The sequence below is a fragment of the Pyrus communis genome, chromosome 14 (genome assembly GCF_963583255.1).
Source record: "Pyrus communis chromosome 14, drPyrComm1.1, whole genome shotgun sequence".
NCBI lineage: Eukaryota > Viridiplantae > Streptophyta > Magnoliopsida > Rosales > Rosaceae > Pyrus > Pyrus communis.
The window spans coordinates 16,572,090-16,597,760 of record NC_084816.1 but is presented as its reverse complement, the minus strand read 5'-3'; the positions used below and the strand labels follow the sequence as shown (position 1 = coordinate 16,597,760).

At 37.3% G+C, this 25,671-nt stretch overlaps 1 protein-coding gene and 3 pseudogenes across 1 annotated transcript; 2 read left to right on the top strand and 2 right to left on the bottom strand.

The window, feature by feature from the left end:
- Positions 1–5,432: 5,432 nt before the first annotated feature.
- Positions 5,433–9,763, top strand: LOC137714463 (inactive beta-amylase 4, chloroplastic-like; annotated as a pseudogene).
- Positions 9,764–9,837: 74 nt separating this feature from the next.
- On the bottom strand, positions 9,838–14,174 carry LOC137714462 (receptor kinase-like protein Xa21; annotated as a pseudogene).
- Positions 14,175–14,298: 124 nt separating this feature from the next.
- Positions 14,299–25,671, top strand: part of LOC137714461 (inactive beta-amylase 4, chloroplastic-like) — a 55,812-nt pseudogene continuing 44,439 nt past the window's right edge.
- Positions 19,041–23,011, bottom strand: LOC137714167 (probable LRR receptor-like serine/threonine-protein kinase At3g47570). The gene is made up of 6 exons (XM_068453443.1): positions 22,422–23,011; positions 22,179–22,250; positions 21,604–21,891; positions 20,743–21,508; positions 19,508–20,667; positions 19,041–19,411 (listed from the first exon to the last, which is right to left on the bottom strand). The coding sequence occupies exons 1-6, from the start codon at positions 22,987–22,989 to the stop codon at positions 19,041–19,043; spliced, it is 3,225 nt and encodes a 1,074-aa protein (XP_068309544.1). The 5' UTR covers positions 22,990–23,011.

Here is a 25,671-nt window from a genome sequence, read left to right as displayed (position 1 = left end):
GCATTCATTAAGCTCCTTACTAATGATGTGTAATGATTATCCTTCATCATTTCCTTTTCCAAATTATTTATGGGACATTGCTCCTTGCTTAGCTTAGCACTCTTCGATATAGGCATTTCAGTTGTGCCGCATGCTGACATGTTGAATCTCTTTAAAACTTTCTCAATGTAACTTCTCGCTGACAACCCTAACAATCCTTTTTTTTCTTTTCTCTCTTTTAATCTCGATGCCGATCACATAAGAGGGCTCACTGACTTGGTATCATCTAAGAGAATCAAACTATTTGTTGCCAATAATAAGTCGTCAACATTGAGTACCAAAATAATGAAATTGCTCCCACTGACTTTCAAATAAATGCGGGCATCATAAGGGTTTTCCACAAGGCCATGATCCTTAACAACACGATAGAACTTTAAATACCACTGTCTCGACGCCTGTTTTAAACCATAGATTGGTTTTTTCAATATATAAACTAAATGCTCTCTCCCTTTCTCCTTCAAACTCTCTGGTTGTGTCGTATATATATACTTTCCTTCAAATCACCATTTAAGAAAGTTGTTTTTAATTCATTTGATGCATATAAAGTCAAAATGTGCCACCATCGTCATGATTACTTTGAATGCATCTTTCGTTGGTACGAGACTAGAAGTTTCTTTATAATCGGTACCTTCTCTTTGAATGAATCCCTTGGCCACCGATCTGACCTTATGTCTCTTTATATTTTCCCTTTGAGTCTCTCTTGGTCTTCAACACCCGTTTACAACCTTTCGGTTTCATGCCTTCTCTTGGTTCCACTAGTTCCCATACTTTGTTTTCTTCCATTGATGATAATTCAGACTCCATAGCTTCGAATTGTTTGCTTGCTTTTGGACCCGAGATGGCTTGTTTGAAAGTCCTAGGATCATCGAACTCTGATAAATTAAAATCTGGTTCTGCCAGATAAACAAAATCTGATGAGAATGTTGACTTTCTTACCCTATTTGATTTCCCCAAAAGCATTGGAGCATCACCGACTGCCAAAACTGGTTAGTTTAGTCAGTGGTTGCTGCCATTGGCAGTGCTTCCTCCACATGTGCTTTCTGATTTCCTGCATGTTGTTCATCATTCAACAACACCCCACGTCCCCTGCTTCTTGATTTCCTGATTTTAGTGCCATGCTCCAGTCAGTGGTCATTGCCACTTGGAGCTGCCACCTCCACGTACCCTGCATGATCTTTACTTTGCTGCTCACTATGCAACACCACGTCAATATTACAATTGCCATGCTGAATGACACAATCATCATTATAATTACTCTCACTTTCTTCCACTTGATTTGGAAATTCAATCATTGTTGCTGCATTCGGAAATTATTCTACCTTATTCCCCATTTCACCATCTTCCTCAAATATGAATTTATTAGTTCTAGTGCTTTGATGATTGTCCATCCCTAATTCGATAAAAGCACTTGGTAGATTAGTCCTACAAATCATACTCCTTACCATGTCCATTAGGGTTCTAATTCTTCTCTAAGCCACTTCATTTTTCTCCGGTGTACCAGGGATGATATATTGAGCTACAATTCCATGTTCTTGTAAAAATAAAGCAAAAGGCCTAGGGTGTCTGCCACAGTTTGTGTGCATCTTTCATAGTATAAATCTTGAAAACTTCTAAGGTTTTTGATTTTTCAGAAATCAAATAAATGTAACAGTAGCCTGAAAAATCATCTAAGAAAGTTATGAAATATTTATTTTCTTTAATTATTTGTGTGGGAAAAGGACCACAAATATCTCTATGGATTATTTCTAAAAGTTGTTTGCTCTTAGTTGAACCCTCTTTTCTTTTACCTGTCCTTTTTCTCGACACAATCAATATAAAATTCAAAATCGTTGAAATTCAATGGAGGCAAGATTTGGTTTTTAATCAAAAGTTCCATTCTAGTTTTTGAAATATGACCAAGTCTCTTGTCCCAAAGATTTGAAGAGTTCTTTGGTCGTGTGGTTTCTTTCTCAACGTTGAAAATATTTTCAGTTTTATTTAATTGAAATTTGAACATACCATCACATAAAGAACCGGTGCATTAATGAGAAGAATTGTTAAAAAAAAAAAATGTTGAAGCCTTTATTATTCAAAGTAAAATAAAAAACTAGCAAAACCAACTTCAAAATGAAACTAATGTCATTCTAATATACCACGTTGTCAAGTTCTAAACAAAAACCAAAATCTAATTTTATCCTAATAGTTCCTATTGCCATGACTTCAACTCTTATTTCATTGTCAAATGAGACTTTTGACTTCATCCTTATTTGGTGGTCTCTCTATTATGAAGTCCTGCAATGAATTTGTTACATGAATAGAAGAGCCAAAGCCAAGCCACCAAGCACTGGTAGCCATATCAGTTAAATTTGATTCAAAACAAGCAAAAAACATTTGAAAAACATTTTTACTTTTATTTGCCTCCTGTTTTGCAAGCCATGCATACTTGGGATAATTTCTCTTCATATGGCCTGCCTTTTGGCAAAAATAACATTTGAAAACGGTAGAATTGTTAAGTTTGAAAGTCCTAGACATGGGAATATTTCTAGCATTTTCTTTCCTGGCACCCTTGGACCCGTTTCTTTTGGTACGACCTTGAATATAGTTCACATACTCACCCTTTTCAATTCTCTCCTTTTAATTCTCACTTCCTTCCCAACACAAATAGAAATTAACTCATTCACATCCCATTTGGCTTTGGTTTGCAAAGCATTGTAAGAAACTTTCAACTGAGTATATGATTCTGGGAGTGAATTCATGATTACATGGACCAAAAAGGTTTCAGAAATTGGTACCTCAAGATTTTTGAGTTTCCAAGCAATGTTGATGACTTTGAGAATATATTGACGCACACTTCCTTCACCATCATACCTGATTAGTGAGTGAATTCATGAGGTTGCGAGTTTCAGTTTTCTTGGACTCTTCGTACTTTTCCTCAATAGATTTCATGAACTCTTTTGCATTCATTACCTGTGGGAATCCTCCACGAACAACATCAGTCATTGTTCGTTGATTATCATAAGTGAGATTCGATTTGATTTTTGCCACTTTTCATACTTTGATCTTTGGTTGGAAGTGCTTCCAATGACAGGTAGCGGGGTTCCTCAATTCTCAAAGCTAAATCCATACCCATGACACCCAGAACGATTTCCAAGTCTTGTTTCCATTTCTTATAGTTGACACCAGTGATGGTTCAACAGTGTTGAGGTTCATGGAACTAGGGTTCATGGCAGCAACTTGAAAAGTATTAATCTTTAATCCCCATTCTTTATATCATAGACTCAAGAACCCTTGGATTAACGAGTTATATGAAGATTTTTCTTTAATCATAGCACCTTCACAGCCAACATACGTTTTTTTTGTAGTCATTGTTACAACCCTTTGTGGATTGCAAGAAGTAACTGTATTCATACCTTGGATTGTAAAGTGCCATGCCACTTGAGATCAAAACATAGACTACTGAACATCTTTAGATGATCAGTGACGATGCTTCAATCCCAGTGCCAACACTAATTTTGTATTCTTAATGAGAATAATATAAATTGCACAGATAGCTTTAGCTATCATATGCATACACATGTTCTCCCTGTATAATACGTAATTAGTATTTAACCTGAAAATTTTAAAGAACAATTCTTTATGATTTCCTCTTAGGGTTAATTGGTATGTGAAAGCTCTAATGCCTAATGTAAGATCAATATATGCGGAATAAGTAAATCACAATACCAAATTAACCACTAACCTTGTGACGCCATTGCTGCAATGAACTAAGGGTTCTTCTACTCTCAACACATACCGAATGCACTGCTACAATCAATGGGGCTTGATATTTTTTGTGCGTAATTAGTGTGAGAGCAGGGGGACCCTATTATATATCCTAAATGGTGGTGTTTGATAAGGATACTTCCCATCATGTAATCCTTATCAAACTATCAAACTGATAACCCTTATTACCAAGAAACCATACTATTCAGTACAGATACATCTACTCATATTAGAATTACTTCAGCTATATATCAGTCCACATACATTCCTTGATAGCTTACAAGTATAGTCAATCCTAATCTCTTATGATCTCAATCCCTTAGCACGTGTTAAACAAGTGAGCAGCTCTAACAAAGCTTACAATTCATTCTCGTAATTTCCAGTTTCCTAGGTTTTTATGTTGTCCCTTGGAGCTGCTACTTATGACTACCATCATCAATCTGCTAAACCCGAGTTTAGGAATCTATTAGACAGTCTTATTTTTGTAAGTTGGCGATTATATGCACAAGTAAGACCTGAGGAAATCGTGGATTTGTTTGAATACAATGTAGCGTCCCAGCGTTGAAAACTAGTAGTGTTTCACTAATGGAAATGTACCTTGGAATGAATAAGTGTGTAATACTTATTTTTTGTACCGTCCTTACTTTCCAATTGTATTTTGGTGTCATTTCATTTTAATCTTATTTCCTTTCAAACTAGGTAATAATGAACACATCGAAGAACCTAACGTAAAACATCTGTACAAGCAAAACACAGCTTAGCAACGCGAAGCAAATCATCTACGAGAGTTGTCCAATCCAGGCAGGCCGTATGGGGGGTATTGAAGACAAAACTGCCAAGATCCATATTAAAACTCCAATTTGGCAACTGATGAGCAGTACAATTCTGCTCCCTAAAAACATACTTCAGCTCAACTCACATCTAACCAATTGACTCATCGATGTTTTGCATTTGCTCACAATTGTATCAAGTATCAAGAGGATAATAGCTATCAACCAGATTTTGTTAGAACAAAGTGACAGCAAACACCTTTGTCAATAAAATCTCCTTGTCCCAAATTGGCAGAGAACTCCACCCGCACCAATCTTGAACCATCAACATTAAGCTTATACCAACGAATATCAGGAGGTTCCCAAGCAATGGGAGCAGCCTTCTATTAGGTTTATGGGGGAGAACCAACACAAGCTTTCACCCAATTCTCGACTTTTTGCGTGTTTATGAACAAGTATGGAATCTAAAGTGAAAGTTGATTCGTAACTCAATACTTAAAAATCAGGAATCAAATCAAAATGTTTATTTTTATTGGTAACACATGCAAATTTGGTCACCTGATATTATCCTAATACAAATATCTTTTGACAAATAAAAAATACATACAAAGATAATTTTGGGTGGTGATATATCCACACACTTTTTTTTACCTTTCACACATCTCTATTATTTCCCGGTTGTCGATCAATTGAAACAGTCAAATGACATAAATTAATAAGTGATATGTGAGAAGTGGAAATAAGTGTGTGAATGGGCACAAAACTAAACAGATACCCAAAAATACCACAACATAGAGAGTTTGTCAGTACATTTCAGTTGCAAATGAAAATTACAAACACTGGGATTTGCTCTCTTTATTGCTGAGAGATTCTCTGTGATCGATGGCAATGGCGGACAATGGCAGTCGTCTGCAAATGCATAACAGTAAGGAGGAGCTTCTTCTGCTTCAGAGAAGTCAGTTTCGACGACAAGCCCGACCGCCGAAACCTCCTCCGAAACGTTTCGACCATTCCCGTCTTTAAAAAAGCCTCTTCACTCGCTGCAGCCTATCCCTTGCCGGAAACAGTATTCTCAGGTTTATCTCACACAATTACGATTTTTTTTCCGTTTTCTTTTGAGTTGCACGGTCTGTTTGGTTCCTGAGAAAACGCAGGAAAATTTATAAAATTTTTGAGCTTCTGTAGAGTTTACTGAAATTTAGACGCGAATGCTTTTCATTGATTTGACGAGAAGTTTCTGAGCTAGTTTATTGCTTTTGAATGTTCAAATTGGATTGTATAAATGTGTCTGTGATAATTAGATGATTTGTTGCTTGCCATCTTCCCGAGATAAGAGAATTCCCATATATGTGATGATGCCTGTCGATGCCTTCTGCTGTGATGGTACGAGGCGTCCAAGGATTAGGAAGTAAGTTTTATTATGACTTTCTGTTGATGAGGCTATGATGCATTTTCATTCTTAATTTAATTGTTATACTCTTTTAAACGACGGAGTTTGATTAGCTACAAGGTTGCAGCTAACTATTTTGGTCTCTTCCCAATTCAAGTTATATATATGTACGTTTCAAAATGTTTCTAAATTTATTTTTTTAATTTAGTTTCCTTTCAAGTGAGACAGAAACTCCTTATATGTTGCTCGATTTACTGTTGTTTCAGAATCAAGGCCTTAACTGTATCTCTGAAAGCACTCAAGTTGACATGTGTCCACGGAATTGCAGTTGAGGTTTGATGGGGAATCATAGAGCGTTTCTCTCCTCTTGCATATGATTGGCCTCTATATGAAGAGCTTTTCAAACTGATATCTGACTCAGGTTAGGTTTGAAGTTGCATGTTGCCTTGTCTTTTCACTCAAATGTTAACTCTTCTTCTAGCAGAACAGGGGGTGTAGCTCTTCCACTTTGGATCATAGAGGTTTGTCTTCTTTGATATTTTGAAATCCCATTTGAAGTTATTAGTTTGGTACAATATACATGGCTGTATTGGAACGCTTAATTAACCCGGTCATACTTTAAGTAACATAACCCATTTGGATGACTAGAGATAGTATCAAAGTTTTTTCAGTTTCGTGCTCTGCAACGTGCTATGGTACTGTGTTCCCCATTAGCATACTTGATTGTAGCTTTGATATGCTTAAAAAGTTTATCAATGCAAACAGATGTGAAAGAAAAACTGTAGTTTGGCCTTCATTACACACCTATCAGTTTGAATCTTGAATCTAGATAAAGAAGTTGACCTCTTCTTTTTTTCCTCCCAGATTGGTGATCAGAATAAGCATATATATTATTGGGACCAAAATGGATTTTCCAATGATGATTATCTTACACTGGGAGTTGACCATGTTCCTCTCTTTTGCGGACGGACTGTCCTCCAATGTTATGAAGATTTCATGTCAAGTTTATCTAAGAAATTTGAATTGTTAATCGGAACTGTAATAGAAGAAATTAGTGTTGGTCTTGGTCCTTCTGGTGAACTTAAGTATGTTACAGTTACACTAGAACTACGAGCATGAAGCCAGTCCAATGATTTCTTATGCAACATTGTTACATTGCTCACACAGATATCCTGCACATCCTTTGGCTGATGGTAGGTGGAAGTTTCCTGGAATCGGTGAATTCCAGTGCTATGACAAGTACATGTATGTTAAAAATCTTTCATTCCTCTGACGGAAATTTGGTTGCTGTTGAATTTTTACTATTTACAACCTTGTTCCTTTTAGGATGGGTGACCTATAGATGGCTGCACGCAAGGAAGGAAAATCTCAGTGGGAAGAGAAGGGACCACAAAAGGCTGGCTGTTACAACAGTCTCCCATCTGAAGTTCCTTTCTTTGGAGAGGGAGAGGAAAGCTTTCTTTCTGATTATGGGTGTTTTTTCTTGTATGAAACTGATGAAAGCAGCTTGCTTAATTATTTCCCATGAAAAATTTCTGCATAGCTAAAGCCTAGTGTAACTTACATGACATAATTGCTTTTATCGTTCTGTTCATGCACATTTCATCCTCGAACTACCACTTAGAATAAAATGCAAACGCTGAATTGAAGTTGTGTTTCATTAGGCAGGCAACATTTTTGTGTAGGTGCATGTAAACAACATGGACCTGCAATATATATTTTCAATCTTTACTGGAACTTTTCTTATAACTAACTTTATTTGCTTCTAGGGGTTGTACTTGCAGACTGTTTGCTACTTAAGTCTTAACTACTCTTACACAACATGATTAAAAAGTAGATATGTTTTAATGATTTAATATGAAGTCATGACAAGGGAACGGGTTTTTAAGAAACTGCACTAAGTTAATTCAATTTGATTAAGAATGAAAATGCATTGATGCTTGTCTTCTAGAGAGAGAAAAAAAATCATCATAGGATGTATTGGTTAGTAAACTAAGGACAATTGTGGAGTATAAGTGGAAAATTAAATTATATTATGATTCTTTATCATGCATTACTTGGCATAACATGATTAAACTTATTGGAAAGCACTGTGGAGCTTAGGAGATCTGACAGTGGTAGGTTGCTCCATCATGCAGATGACATTCTTGCAAAGGCAGCTAACATTCTGAAGAAATATCAAGAAAACATGCAAACTTGAATCATATTGGTGGCTAAAATTGGTGGTATCAGGCGATGGCACACCGTGCTGAACTTACAGCAGGATACTACAACACTGCTGTTAGAGATGGTTTTGATCATGTTGCTTCACTTTTGTCTGGTCATGGAGCTGCTTTGCATGTTCTGTAAGATTTTAAGTTTGAAGGTTCTGACTGGAATTTTGTTCGTTGTTCAACCAGATAAGTTCACATACTAAATATCTTATTACAGCTGCTTAGAAATGATGGATGGTGATAACCCGCATCCTGTCTTTGTAGCCCAGAAGGATTACTCTAACAGGTACGAGGCCTGTTGATAAATAATGCTTCCTTAGGTTGTTGTTTTCTTGGCACTTATTTTGGACTTACTTTAGATATTTTTTGTATAATTCAAGCTTTTAAGTTACGTAGGACTAGCCCATGCTGCTGTGGTTGGCAAGCCAGATCGTGCAGGGTCTCGGGGTTCAACATGGGCTTGGAACGGGCCAATATGAGCATTTTTAGTATTACAGATATTGGGTATTATTGATCAGTTTTTTAGGTTTCTTTTAGTATTTTATAATTCATTATGAGGTAAATCTATAGTTTTAATTGGGTTGTCTTGGCCGGATAATAAAGAAGAAACATATGGCAAGGTCATCAATAATCATTTTCTGTTTTATTGAAATTTGAAATACAAATTTGATATTAATAGAGAACAAATATAGAATTGAATCACTATACCGTATATCAGTATCTTACTACTTTGGATTGGCAGGGTCTGTCCATTTCCACCGTTGGGTGGTGGTAGTGGTGGCTATTTGATGGCTTTCTTCTATAAATTGTCTGGCCTTATGCTTTGTGTATTGTATATTTAAAATATTATACAATTCCAATGTTACCTAACATGATTCGATTTGCACCAGATATGGAGTGTTTCAAAGAAAAGGGTACATTTGATTGGGAGAAATACCGATGAACGATTTGACAGGGTAAATTCATCTTTTGCTCAATAACAAAAGAAAATTTCAGGTACCATTTATTTCTATTAGACATATATTGGATATTGCAAATGTCATATAACTAGAAACACATGGCTTCTGATAGCGTTTAATAGTTCACCACTTTTTCTTTTGCCCATTCTGTCCTGCGTATTCACGCGTTTTCTTTTCTCTTGCAGTTTGGTTTATTGCAAACACATGCTAACTGTTACCATTCCCAAGCCGAAGCAGTAAGATCATTTACGTTTTTGAGAATGAATGATAAGATCTTTAGGGCTGAAAATTGGAGTACTTCGTTCCTTTTGTTAAAGCAGCCAAAAAACCTAACTTACTAGTAAGTTTATTGAACTACCTAGAGGAGTAGCCTCACTGCCCTATAATTTTTTGTCAAGGGCATGTGCAGAAGTGTGTAACTTCCTGATATGTTGACTGAAATAACTTTGTGTTCCCATGATAGGCGTTCTTGAGTTGGTAAATTTTTGAAAAGGATTTGGTTGGCTGTAGAAACTGAATGCTTTACTACCAAATATGGCAAGAATAATTGGAATTGCAATTTTGGTACTACTGGTCTCATTGCATTGACAAATCCAGGTACAGCATTTCAATTTTAGGAATATCGTCATATTGTCATATCCGTCACTATGAGAAAATAGTATAGTCTTTGCAGATTGAAAACAACAATAAGAAAATGGATCCGAAAATATAGAGAACATAAAGAACTAAGAGTTCGCTCCTCCACAGTTCTTCAAATACTTAGTCTTGATTTTGGTGAGTGTGATTGCGACATCTTTCATGTTAATCCTCTCTCCCGGCAATGCTGCAGAGCAAGCTAAGGCTAATCTCATAACGGATGATAAGCAATCCCTCCTGCTCATGAAATCACCATCTTCCTCCGTCCCAAGTATATCGGCACCCATAACTTCACCTATTGCAGCATCTAGAAATAATGAATCTGCAATCCATTGCTTTAAATCCATTTCCCCAACAAACATCTCGTCTGTTGGCTTCCTTTTTGTGAATGTCTCCAGGAGTACAATACAAAAACTATACACTTCCCCTCTTGTCGAAACGCTTCCTTCCATCCCAAACTCTGCAAAATTTGTATGTGAATTTAATTATGATAAAATGAAAATTATAAGTAAAATTGAGAAAATACATCACCTGGAGCTATATATCCAACTGTGGCTAGGGTCATGGTTTCTGTCATCGAATCTCCACCGCCGATGAGTCTTGCAATGCCAAAATCAGCAACATGTGCAACCATATCATCATCTAGTAGTATATTGCTTGGTTTCTCATCACAATGAATGATAGGTATCGAGTAACCATGATGAAGATATTCCAGTGCCAATGCAACGTCTTTCATTATGTCTAACCTCTGCACCACAGTCATGGAGCGGTTTGGAGAATCCAACCACTTTTCGAGGCTTCCATTAGGCATCAATTGAAGTATAAGGGCTTTGAAATCAAGTTCATCGCAGCAACTTATGATTTTAATAAGATTCCGGTGACGGATATTGCTTAGCATTTCACATTCCTTATCAAAACTATTGCTTAGCATTTCACATTCCATATCGTCGTAAATTGAAAACCTTGACGGCGATATCTAACTCGTCTGAAAGCTTTCCTCTGTATACTGAGCCAAAACCCCCCATGCCTAGTAAGTTACTCTCATGAAATCCATTTGTTGCCTTTACAAGTTCTAGGGGCGAAACCCTTCTCCAAAGAACTTGATGTAGCGAGGCAGTTTCTCTAACAACTTCGACATTCCTTTTCTTGCATAGTATCATAATAAATGCAGCGGCCGCTAGGAGTATTACTGATATGACCCTTGAGATGATATATTTAGCTTTCCTCCAATTTGGCTTAACTTTTGTTCTATTTTTGCACAGTGGAACATGGAGTCGGGAAGCACCGCAGAGTGAACTATTTGATACAAATGAATCAGCAGAGAAGTTTCCAAAAGGCCCGCTGGTTGGAATTTCTCCTTGGAGTTTGTTGAAAGACAAATTCAGATGCTTGAGATACAAGAGTGCTTCCAATGACTTTGGGATCACTCCAGATAGATTGTTTTTGGACAAATCCAAGAATTCTAGGCTTAATAAGGTTTTAAATGAACTGGGAATAAGGCCTTCTAAATAATTGTTTGCCAAGCATCAATTGTCAAATTATTCGAGCGCAAGTTAAGGTACCCGAGGTTTTTCAAGGAACAGAGCGTGCTAGGAAGAAACCCGGTAAATGAGTTTTCGCTCATGTCTAGCTCCCAGAGCTTGGAAGCATTGGAGAGGTTAGGGAGTAGTCCGGCCACGAGGTTATTTTGGGCTAGGTTAAGGAGTTCTAGGTTTGGAACATTAAGACCTATGTTTGCTAGGAGGCCACCTGATAACTGATTAAAAGAAAGCCCTATTTTTCTTATCGTGGACTTATTGAAGAGTTTGAATGGGATGACACCATTGAGATTATTAATCTCCAGTCCCAAAGTCTCTAACTGTGGAAGATCACCAATCTCATTCGGTATTGTACTTGTCACAATTTCAGCACGTTCATATTAACCTTGTAACTTTAGTTTAACTAAAAACTAAAAACAAATTGATTATGAAACGCCCCCAAATTTATTACCTGTTAAATTATTCTCAGTAAGAATAATGTCGGTTAAGTAGGTCAAATTGCCAAGACTTTTGGGTATGCTTCCACGGAAATTGTTAGATAGAAATGAGATTTCACGAAGCTCTTTGCATTGCCACAGTTTGGAGGGAATCAGACCGTCAAGCTAGTTTCCATCAAAATAAAGTTGTTGAATACTCGAAAGATGCTGACTTATATTATCTGGAAGACTGCCACTCATGTTGTTGTTGCTCAAAGCCAAAGTAGTCAAAGAAGATATGTTAAGGACAGGCACAAAAGTAGAGCCTGTTAGGGCATTGTACTGCATAAACAACTCCTCTAGCTGACCTAAACTGCCTGTCTTATTCGGAAGTTCTATAAAATCAATCCGTGTATATTGTTAAAATCATGTATACATATATAGGAGCAGCTTCTTAGTGGGAATCCTGTTGTACCGTAGCAAAAGTGGGATACATTCTAAGGACCATGTACTCACTATATAGGATCTCTTTTTTGCTCTAGAATACAAGGGTCTTACACGGTAAATACGATCCTAGGATAGTCCTCTCATCTCATTTTTTGTTGAAGTTGAACAAGATCCCAGCTAAGAATGGGCTTGTGTGTGTGTGTGTGTGTGTGTGTGTGTGTATCTATGTATGTATGTATGTATGTATGTAACAAAACTTAAGTCATACAGTATACCTTCGAACTTGTTGTCATCAAGGTATATGCCCTTCACCATTGTTAAGTTGCCGATTTCCCTTAGTATGCTACCTGTTAAATATGTGCATGCATGCCAACAAAAAAGAAGGGAAAAGAAACAAACGAGATGATTGTTATACATTTTATAATATAGATGTTAATGTAATAGAGCAAGCAACACTAATTTATATGCCTAGGTGGTTGGTAATGGTGCTACGTACGTACCTGATAGTTGGTTACTTCTCAGATCAATTTCTTCGAGTGCATGACGGGTTAATCTCTATTTTGTGGTACTAAGAGGGTCTTATTCAAGATATTCTCGTGAAGGAGATCATTGATCGTGGTACTAAGAGTGGGATCTCTATTTTGTGGATGATGTCAGTACATGATGGGTTAATCTTGCCCAAGGAGCCGTTGATCATAAGCGGCATCATATATGGTTGTGGCATCACCGTTTGGATCATCCATCTTTTGGTTAATTACAGCATATGTTTCCGGATTTATTTGTTGGTTGTTCGGTTTCAGACTTTAAATGTGACACTTGCATACTTGCCAAGAGTCATTGTGTTTCTTATCCGTTGAATTTTAATAAAAGTGTTATTCCTTTTGGTCTTGTTCATTCAAATGTTTGGGGACCATCTCCAATTACTACTTCATCTGGTATTAGGTGGTTTGTTACTTTCATAGATGATTGCACAGGGATGACATGGTTATACCTTCTTAAGCATAAAAGTGATGTGTTTTTGGCCTTTAAGACATTCCACACCATGATTCAGACACAATTTTCTTCTAAAATCTGGATTTTGCATTCTAATAATGGCGGTGAATATGTTAGTAGAGATTTTACACATTATTTAACTAATCACGAAATCTTCCATGAGACTACTTGTCTTCAGACTCCTCAACAAAATGGGGTGGCTGAGTGCAAAAACCGTCATCTATTAGAAACGGCTAGATCACTATTGATTGGGGCGCATGTTCCCCGTTCATTTTGGGATATTGCTCTTCAAACTACCACTTACCTTATCAACCGCATGCCATCTAGGGTATTGGATTTTCTTACACTTTACAAGTGCTTGCTACATTCATGCCTCTATTGTCCATTTTGATGCTTCCACCATGAGTTTTTGGATGTGTCGCATTTGTTCATCTACATAAAAATCAACGGACGAAACTTGACTCGTGTGCTCTTTGTTGTATTTTTATGGGGTATAGATTACATTAGAAAGGGACTATTGCTACCACCCTCATTCCTGTCGGATGTAGACTACCATAGATGTTAATTTTTCCGAGTCTGAGATGTATTACTCTTCGACTTCTTCCAACCCTACTTTTCAGGGGGAGACACTGTATGACGAGCAGGATTGGACCATGGATGTTACCATTAATCTTTTGCTGCCACTGCTAGCTTAGCCAGCAATCGAGCCTACATTGGTTTCATTGCCAGCCCAACCAACAGAAGCAACATCGCTGCCTATGGAACCATCGGCAGGCACGGCAGTGCTGTCCTCACCCACAACAACAGTTCTGCCACTTGCCTATCTTAAGAGGTCTACTGATACTACTTCCCTTCATCTCCAAATATAGTACCACCAGATGACCATCATCCTGAGAATATTCATAAGGGAAGCTCTATTATCCTTGTTGATGTATCCGATGTTTCAAATTATCAGTTACCTTTCAGGCACAACCACGGAAAGCCACCTAATCAATATTCACCAAAAACAACGAAAGGCTCTAAATACCCCATTGCCAACTATGTCTCATCACATAAATTATTGGAGCTCGACAAAGCTTTTGTACAACAAATATCCAATGATAGCACACCTAGTTCATTGAAAGAGGCACTATATGATGATCAAAGGACCAAGGCAATGGAGGAAGAAATGGATGCACTTCAGAAAAATCAAACATGGGATTTAGTTCCGTTACCCCGAGGAAAGAATACAGACGAATGTCGATGGGTACAAGTATAAAGTTGATGGGTCCATTGAACAATACAAAGCACGATTGGTGGTCAAGGGATACACTCAGATGTATGGTGTTGATTATACAGTAACATTTTCCCCAGTAGCAAAGATTCATACGATAAGAGTGTTACTTTCGTTGGCAGCTAACTTGGATTGGCCATTACAACAATTTGATGCGAAAAATGCTTTCTTACATGGTAATCTTAAAGAATAAGTGTATATGGATATTCCACCTGGTTATGCATCGGTTTCACAACCCAAAGTGGTGTGCAAGTTGAATAAGGCATTGTATGGATTAGAACAATCACCTCGGGCATGGTTCGGTAGGTTCTGGACGGCTATGAGGAAATATGGGTTCATGTAGAGTAATTCCGATCATACACTTTTCTTGAAACGTCAAATGGGTAAATTGATGGCACGTATTATTTATGTGGATGATAGATTGTTACGGGTGATGATAAAGAGGAAATCTCAAGGTTGAAAGATTACCTAGCAACTGAGTTTGAGATGAAGGATCTTGGTCGATTGAAATATTTCTTGGGGATAGAAGTAGCTCAATCTAAACAGGGTATATTTCTACCTCAAAGAAAATATGTTCTAGACTTGTTAGCCGAAACTGGAATGCTTGATTGTAAACTGCCTTACACTCCCATTGTCCAAAATCACCACATTGCCATGCACCCTGTTCAAGTTCCCACTAATAGAGATCGTTATCAAAGGTTTATGCAGTAAGTGTTGGTAGTCAGTTCATGCATTCCACGAATGATACACATATGGGTGTGGTTGAATGCATTCTACGATATAAAATCCTCCTCGGGTAGAGGCATCATGTTTTCCAAGAATGGTCATTGCTAGATAGAAGGTTATACTGATGCAGATTGGGTAGGGAACATTACTGATCGGCGGTCCACATCTGCATACTTTACATTTGTGGGGGGAAATTTAGTGACTTGGCAGAGTAAGAAACAGAAAGTGGTTGCTTTATCAAGTGCAGAGGCGGAATATAAGGGTATGGCAAAAGGAGTATGTGAACTATTATGGCTTTGGAGGTTACTTGCAGAGCTTAGGTGTCCTTCAAAGTTGGCATCCGATTTGTTTTGTGATAATAAAGCAGCTATTGCTATCTCACATAATCCAATCCAACATGATCCCATAAAACATGTGGAAGTTGACAGACACTTCATTAAGGAGAAGTTGAATGGGAATATTATTCAATTCCTGTTCCTAAAGTCAAAGGATCAATTAGCGGACATCTTAACTAAAGTTGCAAGTCAAGCGTTCTACAACTCTCTCGTCAAGTTGGGCATGAACGACATTTATGCACTAACTTGAGGGGGAGTGTTGGAGAGTTGACCTTTGTAATTAGTTTAGTTACCTGTTTGGGTCCTTGTAATCAGGATGTAATTAAGATATATGTTCTTTCCTTGTAAATTAATTTTATACAATATATATTTTCCTCCTTGGTGAGAAGAATAATATCACAGAATTAAACCCTAAGATAAGGCCTAATTAGCATGGTATTAGAACCAAGGAATAGGCACGTACTGTATTGCCACGTGATGGATGGGTCCCATTGGCCCCGCACGATGATAGTGGTCCTTTGGCCCTACGTGTTGGGTGAGTCCCCTTGACTTTACGTGGTTGTCCATGTGTGGATCTCCCATGTGTGACCCACTAATTGGGTCTCACGTGAGGAGGCATGTTGAAATGTCCCACATCGACCGTATCAATGAGAAAAGAAGAGTTTTAAATATGTTAACCCCACTCCCACATCGACAGTATCGGTATTGTTGAAAGTGGGTATCTCTCTAATAATTCTGCATTGTTGACGACTACATACACATTGAGAATTTAGCTTATGTCTTTGTGTCTGATTTACTAAGAGTAAGAAGTAACGAGAGAAGGAAATGGATCAATTTTCAAATTTTTGCACTTTGCTTGTTCTTATAAGAAGGAAATCAGTTGTTCCAACTTTATCTTCCAACTCTCTATTTTCCAATTGTATTTTGGTGTCATTCCATTTTAATCTTAGTTCCATTCAAATGAAGACATTTGAAGAACCTAACGTAAAACATCTGTACAAGCAAAACGCAACTTAGCAATGCCAAGAAAATCATCTACGAGAGTTGATCCAATCTAGGCAGGCCGCATGGGGGGTTATTGAAGACAAAGATGCCGAGATCCATATTAAAACTCAACTTTGGCAACTGATGAGCAACACAATTCCGCTCCCTGAAAATATGCTTCATGCTTCAGCTCAGCTCACATCTAACCAATTGCCTCATCAATGTTTTGCATCTGCTCACAATTGTATCAAGTATCAAAAGGATAATAGCTATCAACTAGATTTTGTTAGAACAAAGTGACAACAAACACTTGTGTCAATAAAATCCCCTTGTCCCAAATTGGCAGAGAACTCCATCCTCATCAATCTTGAACCATCAACACTAAGCTTATACCAACGAATATCAGGAGGTTCCCAAGCAATGGAAGCAACATTCTATTAGGTTTATGGGGGAGAACCAACTCAAGCTTTCACCCTGTTCTCGACTTTTTGCGTGTTTACTAACAAACATGGAATCTGAAGGGCTAGTTGATTCGTAACTCAATACTTGAAAATCATGAATCAAATCAAAATGTTTATTTTTTATTGGTAACACATTTGTAAATTAGGTTTAAAAATTTAGTTACTTGATATTATCCTATTGCAAGTATCTTTTGACAAATAAAAAATACAAAGAAAGATAATTTTGGGTGGTGATATCCATATACCCATTTTTACCTTTCACACACCTCCATTATTTCCCGACTCACAATCAATTAAAATAGTCAAATGACATAAATTAATAAGTGATGTGTGAGAAGTAGAAATAAGTGTGTGAAGGCCTTAACTGTAGCTCTAAAAGCACTCAAGGTTGCAAAATGTTTCTAAATCTTTTTTTTTTTAATTTAGCTTCCTTTCAATTGAGACAGAATCTCCTTATATGTTGCTTGATTTACAGTTGTTTCAGAACCAAGGCCTTAATCTCAAAGCACTCAAGTTGGCATGTGTCCATGGAATTGCAGTTGAGGTTTGGTGGGGAATCATAGAGCGTCTCTCTCCTCTTGCATATGATTGGTCTCTATATGAAGAGCTTTTCAAACTGATTTCTGACTCAGGTTAGGTTTGAAGTTGCATGTTGCCTTGTCTTTTCACTCAAACGTTAACTCTTCTTTTCACTCAATGTTTCTTCTATTTCGTGCTCTGCAACGTGCTATAGTATTGTGTTCCCCATTAGCATACTTGATTTTAGCTTTGATGTGGCTAAAAAGTTTATCAATGCAAAGGGATGTGAAAGAAAAACTATAGTTTGGCCTTCATTACACACCTATCAGTTTGAATCTTGAATCTAGATAAAGAAGTTGACCTCTTCTTTTTTCCTCCCAGATTGGTGATCAGAATAAGCATATATATATATATATATATATATATATTATTGGGACCAAAATGGATTTTCCAATGATGATTATCTTACACTGGGAGTTGATCATGTTCCTCTCTTTTGCGAACGGACTGCCAATGATTTCTTATGCAACATTGTTACATTGTTAGGAAGATTTCATGTCAAGTTCTGCTAAGAAATTTGAATTCTTAATTAGAACTGTAATAGAAGAAATTAGTGTTGGTCTTGGTCCTTCTGGTGAATTTAAGTATGTTACAGTTGCACTAGAACTACGAGTATGAAGCCAGTCCAATGATTTCTTATGCAACATTGTTACATTGCTCACGCAGATAACCTGCACATCGTTTTGGTGATGGTATGTGGAAGTTTCCTGGAATCGGTGAATTCCAGTGCTATGACAAGTACATGTATCTTAAAAATCCTTCATTCCTCTGACGTAAATTTGGTTGCTATTGAATTTTTACTATTTACAACCTTGTTCCTTTTAGGATGGGTGACCTAAAGATGGCCGCACACAAGGAAGGAAAACCTCTGTGGGAAGAGAAGGGACCACAAAAGGTTGGCTGTTACAACACTCCCATCTGAAGTCCCTTTCTTTGGAGAGGGAGAGGAAAGCTTTCTTTCTGATTATGGGTGTTTTTTCCTTGTATGAAACAGATGAAAGCAGCTTACTTAAAAATTTCTGCATGTAAACAATATGGGCCTGCAATATATATTTTAAATCTTTAGGGCTGAAAATTGGAGTAACTTCGTTCCTTTTGTTAAAAAGATGAGAACAAATTGGTAAAGCAGCCAAAAATCCCAACTTACCAGTAAGTTTATTGAACTACCAAAAGGAGCAGCCTCACTGCCCTATAATTTTTTGTCAAGGGCATGTGTAGAAGTTTGTAACTTCCTTATATGTTGACTGAAATAACTTTGTGTTCCCATGACAGGCATTCTTGAGCTGGAAGTGCAAATTTTTTGAAATGGATTTGGTTAGTCGTAGAAACTGAATGCTTTACTACCAAATATGGGAAGAATAATTGGAATTGCAATTTTGGTACTACTGGTCTCATTGCATTGACAAATCCAGGTACGACATTTCAATTTTAGGAATATCGCCATCTTCTCATTTCCGTCACTATGAGAAAATAATGTAGTCTTTGCAAATTGAAAACAACAATAAGAAAATGGATCCGAAAATATGGAGAACAAAGAGAACTAAGAGTTCACTCCTCCACAGTCCTTCAGATACTTCGTCTTGATTTTGGTGAGTGTGATTGCGGCATCTTTCATGTTAATCCTCTCTCCCGGCAATGCTGTAGAGCAAGCTAAAGCTAATCTCATAACGGATAATAAGCAATCCCTTCTGCTCACAAAATCACTATCTTCCTCCACGCCAAGTATATCGGCATCCACAACTTCACCTATTGCAGCATCTGGAAATAACGAATCTGCAATCCATTGCTTTAAATCCATTTCCCCAACAAACATCTCGTCTGTTGGCTTCCTTTTTGTGAATGTCTCCATCAGTACAATACCAAAACTATACACATCCGTTCTTGTCGAAACGCTTCCGTCCATCCCAAACTCTGCAAAATTTGTATGTGAATTTAGTTATAAATGATAAAAAGAAAATTATAACTCCTAATAAGACCAACGTATACAAAATTGAGAAAATACATCACCTGGAGCCATATATCCAATTGTGGCTAGGGTCATGGTTTCTGTCATCGAATCTGCACTGTCGATGAGTCTTGCAATGCCAAAATCAGCAACGTGTGCAACCAAATCATCATCTAGTAGTATATTGCTTGGTTTCACATCACAATGAACGATAGGTATCGAGTAACCATGATGAAGATATTCTAGTGCCAATGCAACATCTTTCATTATGTCTAACCTCTGTAGGATAGTCATGGAGCAATTTGGAGAATACAACCAGTTTTCGAGGCTTCCATTAGGCATTAATTGAAGTATCAGGGCTTTGAAATCAAGTTCATCACAACAACTTATGATTTTAATAAGATTCCGGTGACGGATATTGCTTAGCATTTCACATTCCTTATCAAAACTCTTGAATGCCCCTTCTAGCTGTAAATTAAATACCTTGACGGCGATATCTATCCCGTCTAAAAGTGTTCCTCTGTACACTGAGCCAAAACCCCCCGTGCCTAGTAAGTTACTCTCATGAAATCCATTTGTTGCCTTTACAAGTTCTAGGCGCGAAACTCTTCTCCAAAGAACTTGATATAGCGAGGCAGTTTCTCTAACAACTTCGACATTCCTTTTCTTGCATAGTATCAGAATCAACGCAGCGGCTGCTAGCAGTATTACTGATATGACCCCTGAGATGATATATTTAGCTTTTCTCCAATTTGGCTTAACTTTTGTTCTATTTTTGCATAGTGGAATATGGAGTCGGGAAGCACTGCAGAGTGCACCGTTTGATACAAATGAATCAGCAGAGAAGTTTCTGAAAGGCCCGCCGGTTGGAATTTCTCCTTGGAGTTTGTTGAAAGACAAATTCAGATGCTTGAGATACAAGAGTGCTTCCAATGACTTTGGGATCACTCCAGATAGATTGTTTTTGGACAAGTCCAAGAATTCTAGGCTTAGCAAGGTTTTAAATGAACTGGGAATAGGGCCTTCTAAATAATTGTTTGCCAAGGACAAATTAATCATATTTTGAAGACCACCAATGCTACCGGGAATGTTTTCGGAGAAGTGGTTATTTGATAAATCCATATCCACCACATCTTTCAACTTTCCTATGTCTTCTGAGAGTGGTCCAACTAGAGAATTGGATGACAAGTTTAGGTGCAATATATACTTGAGTTCCCACAAGGAAGATGGTATTGTAGAAGTTAACAAATTGGACCCTAATGATAGACTTCTTAGAGCTACTGACAAAGTACCCAAACAGGAAGGAATAGAACCAGTGAGCCGATTACCACCCAAACGTAAATCGGCTAGGTTGTTTAGTTGACAAAGTTCATACGGGATATGTCCTTGCAGTACGTTATCATTCAAATACAAAGCTTGGAGATTTTGTAGCCTTTGAATTGAAGTTGGAATTGCTCCACTCAACTGATTGTTTCCCAGGTCTAATGCTATCAAGCTGCTCAAGTTGCCAATATCAACTGGAATGTTACCCCTGATGTTGGAAATGCTTAAATCAACATATAGGAGTGACGTAGAGAGATTGCCACAAGAAGCTGGAATCGTGGTGTTTAAAGGATTGTCTCCCAAGTATAATCCTGTCAAATTTCTATGGTTAAACAAGCAAGAGAAAGTGCTTGCTGCTTGTGGAGTAGAAGCATCAATCGTCAAATGATTCGAGTAAAAGGAAAGATACTCGAGGTTTTTCAACGAACAGAGTGTGATAGGAAGAAACCCAGTAAATGAGTTTAAACCCATGTCTAGCTCCCTGAGCTTGGAAGCATTGGAGAGGTTAGGAAGTGGTCCGGCCACAAGGTTATTTTGGGCTACAAAAAGGAATTCTAGGTTTGGGACGTTAAGACCTATGTTTGCTGGGAGGCTACCTGAGAGCTGATTAATAGAAACCTCTATTACTTTTATCATGGAGTTGTTGAAGAGTTTGGATGGGATGACCCCACTGAGATTATTAGTATGCAGTGTCAATATCTCTAAATGTGGAAGATCGCCAATGTCATCTGGTATTGTACCTGTCACGATTTCAGAACATTTGTATTAACTTTGTAACTTCATTCAACTAAAAACTAAAAACAAATTGATTATGAAACGCCCCCAAATTTATTACCTGTTAAATTATTATCACCAAGACGAATCTCGGTTAAGTAGGTCAAATTGCCAAGACATTTGGGTATAGGACCGTGAAGCTGGTTTTGACCGAAATTAATTACTCGAATACTCGAGAGATGCTCACACATATTTTCCGGAAGACTGCCACTCATGTTGTTTCCGTATAGATTGAAAGTAGTCAAAGAAGAAATGTTGAGGACAGGCACAAAAGCAGAGCCTTTTAGGGCATTGTCCTGCACAAACAACTCCTCCAGCAGACCTAAACTGCCTATCTCGTTCGGAAGTTCTATAAAATCAATCCATTTATATTGTTAAAATCATGTATACGTATATAGGAGCAGCTTCTTAGTGGGAATCCTGTTGTACCGTAGCAAAAGTGGGATGCATTCTAAGGACCATGTACTCACTATATATGACCTCTGTTTTGCTCTAGAATTCGATGGTCTTACACGGTAAATATACGATCCTACAATAGTCCTTTCATCTCATCTTTTGATGAAGTTGAACAAGATCCCAGCTAAGAAGGGTCTTATATATATATATATATAACAAAACCTAAGTCATACAGTATACCTTCGAACTTGTTGTCGTCAAGGTGTATGCCCTTCACCATTGTTAAGTTGCCGATTTCTCTGGGTATGCTACCTGTTAAATATGTGCATGCATGCCAACAAAAAAGAAGGGAAAAAAACAAACGAGATGATTGTTATACATTTTATAATATAGAGTTAAAATGTAACATAGATGTTAAATGTAACGAAGCAAGCAACACTAATTTATATGCATAGGTGGTTGGTAATAGTGCTACGTACGTACCTGATAGTTGGTTACTACTCATATCAATTATTTTGAGTGCAGATAAGTTGAAGATAGCAGCGGGTATGAAACCAGAGAAGCCATTATCCAACAATTTGAAGGTTTGAAGTTTAGGGAAGGACCCAAACCACCGAGGAATGGTTCCCACAAAGTTGTTGTTTTGAAAGTTAATCGCCTTCAGCCGGCGCAAACGAGACAGTTCTTGGGGTAGGGGACCATGAAAACTATTATTCTCAAGGCCCAACTCAACGAGAAATGAGAGGTTGCCTAGATGCGGAGGAATAACCCCGACAAGACCCATGTACGAGAGATTTAAGGTTGTGACTCTGTGGTGGTGAGCACCACAGGTAACACCAACCCATTTGCAAATGTCGGAATTGGAGTCAGAGGACCAGTTGGCTGTCAAGATGTTTTGAGGGTCACTCGTGATGTGAGCTTTGAGAGCAAGGAGCGCAGACTGATCTGTGCTGAAATTGGTATGAGCTATTGCTAATGCATCTGCAGTTAAGTAATTAGCCATAATCATCATAAAGATATAACACAAGCAGTAGTGTATCATCGACAACATTTTCGACAATAGGAAATTACTTCTCTCCTCCGTATACACACACACACTAGGTATATGCTCTCTGTAATTGTAGTAGTTTTCGTCTTTCGGCTTTAATTCGAGAGAAAACTTGAACTCATTACATTCACATAATATAGGGAAGCAAGTTGGTGTTACCAAGACTTATGCACGACTTGACTTGCCCGGCTTCGACGTTGAAGTAAGGAGGACTTAGACCTAACTTATTCCAATAAAGTTCCACTGTCTAGTGTGCACTAATTGCTCTACCAACTTAAACTTTATTTGATCCCATATAATCTCTATTTACATCCGACTTAAATTTTAAATGTTAATTGTCTTTTATACCCTATTACTTAATTACCACTAAGTACAAGATGACATTAATAAAACTAAAATTTATTAATAAACCCACAACCAATAATCAAACCCTAACATAGAGAAAAACAAGCTCTTTTTGAACAATGATCAAACTAAAGTATGAATTGATTTATCCAAGTTTGATTTCAAATTTTTTTAGGAATTAGAAACAAAATCAGCGCATTTTCCAAAGTATAATTACTAGTAGAAACATATATGAGATTTTAAATTTTAAAGTCTAGCTACTTGTGTAAATGTCACACTTTCTTTTCGTTTCATTCGTGAAGGGTGCAGGCCATACTTTGCTTGTAGTTTTGACAGCAGTGCAAAGCAGCAATATAACGACTGTCTTGAATTTGAAGGTGGTGAGTTCCTTCTATCCGGTGAAACAAATGTATAGTCTCCAAAAGCTTCCCTATCTTCCTTTTGTTTCAATCAATATTATTTTTTCATAATTTAATTCGGTTGTTGGATGTTGAAAGTATATTAATTTCATGAAAATATAGGAACGTGAGGCTCAAGCAGGCATAGAAAATATGCCTTCATTTTTAGGGGTGAATTTTTTCTCTTGATTATCAAAACATAATCATGTTTTGATTATGAGATTAGTAGGTACCCTTATAGTCATGTAATGTGTGCCTCTACTTCTCTGCAAATTGATGTAGGCATTGGAAGGCTATCAACCCTCAGCTGGTGAGACTTTATGAAATGCTTAGAGTGGAAGACAGAGTTTGAGATAATCTTCGTCTCCTTCAACTGTGATGAGGAAAAATTCAATGAATACTTCAAGTGAATGTTGTGGCTAGCAGTGTCATTCGATGCTAATCTTTCATAAAAGATTGAGTGATGTGTACCGCTTAGACGGAGTGGCAGAATATTGATTTTGAGTTTTTATTTTCTAAATATGTGTAAAGATAAATTTATATATTGAATTGGGTTTGTGTGAGTAGTTTAGGTAGTAAATTGGGTCTAGAAAAATATTGGTAGCTTAATTAAAAATAATAATTTTAGTAGCCCACCCACCAAATAATTCATGATTCCACTATTACTGCCAACTTCACTAATTGCTTGCTCTACTATCAGGACTTACTGTTCGACCAACTATTAGCACTAATTGCTCCACTAATGTACTAATTGCTCCACTAATGTAGGCAAATGATTACATTACAAGAAACCCAAAACTGATACTTTCTTAATAATATGTGCTGCTAGCCGATGAGTTCTATCCATTTTGTGCACATAGTGGAGATGCCCAAATGTGGAATTGTAGTCTTCAGTTCACACTTGACACACCTCCACTCGGAATGTTTGCCTAGACTCCGAATCGAGCTGTACTGACCGACACCAGGAGGGTGACGAAGTTAGAGAGTATACTGATGTGAAAAATATTAATAAATTTAAAACTAAAAGTGCCTAAATGTATAAGTGCGCTTGTGAGAGGGAATGAACCCATTCCACACATGATATCAGAGCATAAGTAAAGTACAGTAAAGGTAGGATAAGAATTATACCGTCGAAGGTTATCACCTATTCCATAGTTTGCCAAGAATCCTCGTCGACACGAAAACTCAGCTACTAAACTTGGAGGGACGAAAATCAAGGGTGAGTGGACCTAAAAAATAAGCTTTGTAAAAACCTTTTCGAAAACATAATAATCCCTCGCCGTAAAACAAGTATAGTTTCCAAAATATATATTCTACGTGTAGTGTGAAAATACTTACAGTAGCCTACAATATCTCAGAAATTTAATAAGTCATAATATTTCGTAAATAAATGCCTAATGTTCAATGTCATGTAACCTCGCATAAACTAACATATCATAATGAGTGCTCATCGACATATGCTGACACATGAGTTCATGCAGAAATATTCTGACATGCACAAGATTTGTGTAATAATGATTTACGCTCTCATACTATAATCACGTGAAGACTGGCAATATGCGCATCACTTGACGAGTCCTAATTGCCTATAGCAATCTAGGACAAGACTAGCAACTATAATGGATCCAAAGTGAGCGTACAGTGTGATGTGAACATACACGTGAAAGACTGGCTGTGGCCAGGATAAGTACTAACACCAGTGCAGCACACCATGAGCAGATAACGTAAATAAAATTATACAGTGGTAAATTGATAATTCATGTCACCATAATACTATTCATGACCATAAATATAATTAAGGCATCAATAATAATACGCATACCTGTGCATCCCATAGGACATAGCATAACTTCACCATCACACTAATCCAGGCGAATTGTAGAAAACTCTTTTTGAAATGTATAATTGGAAACTAACAATTATATATATACTATATAAAAAA

What these genes read in the sequence shown, in the direction of transcription:
- LOC137714167 (XM_068453443.1), bottom strand. Translation starts at nt 22,989, where the DNA reads ATGTTGTCGATGATACACTACTGCTTGTGTTATATCTTTATGATGATT. An exon ending in TGACGACAACAAGTTCGAAG is followed by an intron (nt 21,892 to 22,178) that starts GTATACTGTATG and finishes TTGATTTTATAG; the next exon opens with AACTTCCGAACGAGATAGGC. An exon ending in ACTGGTTCTATTCCTTCCTG is followed by an intron (nt 20,668 to 20,742) that starts TTTGGGTACTTT and finishes AATACCATCTTC; the next exon opens with CTTGTGGGAACTCAAGTATA.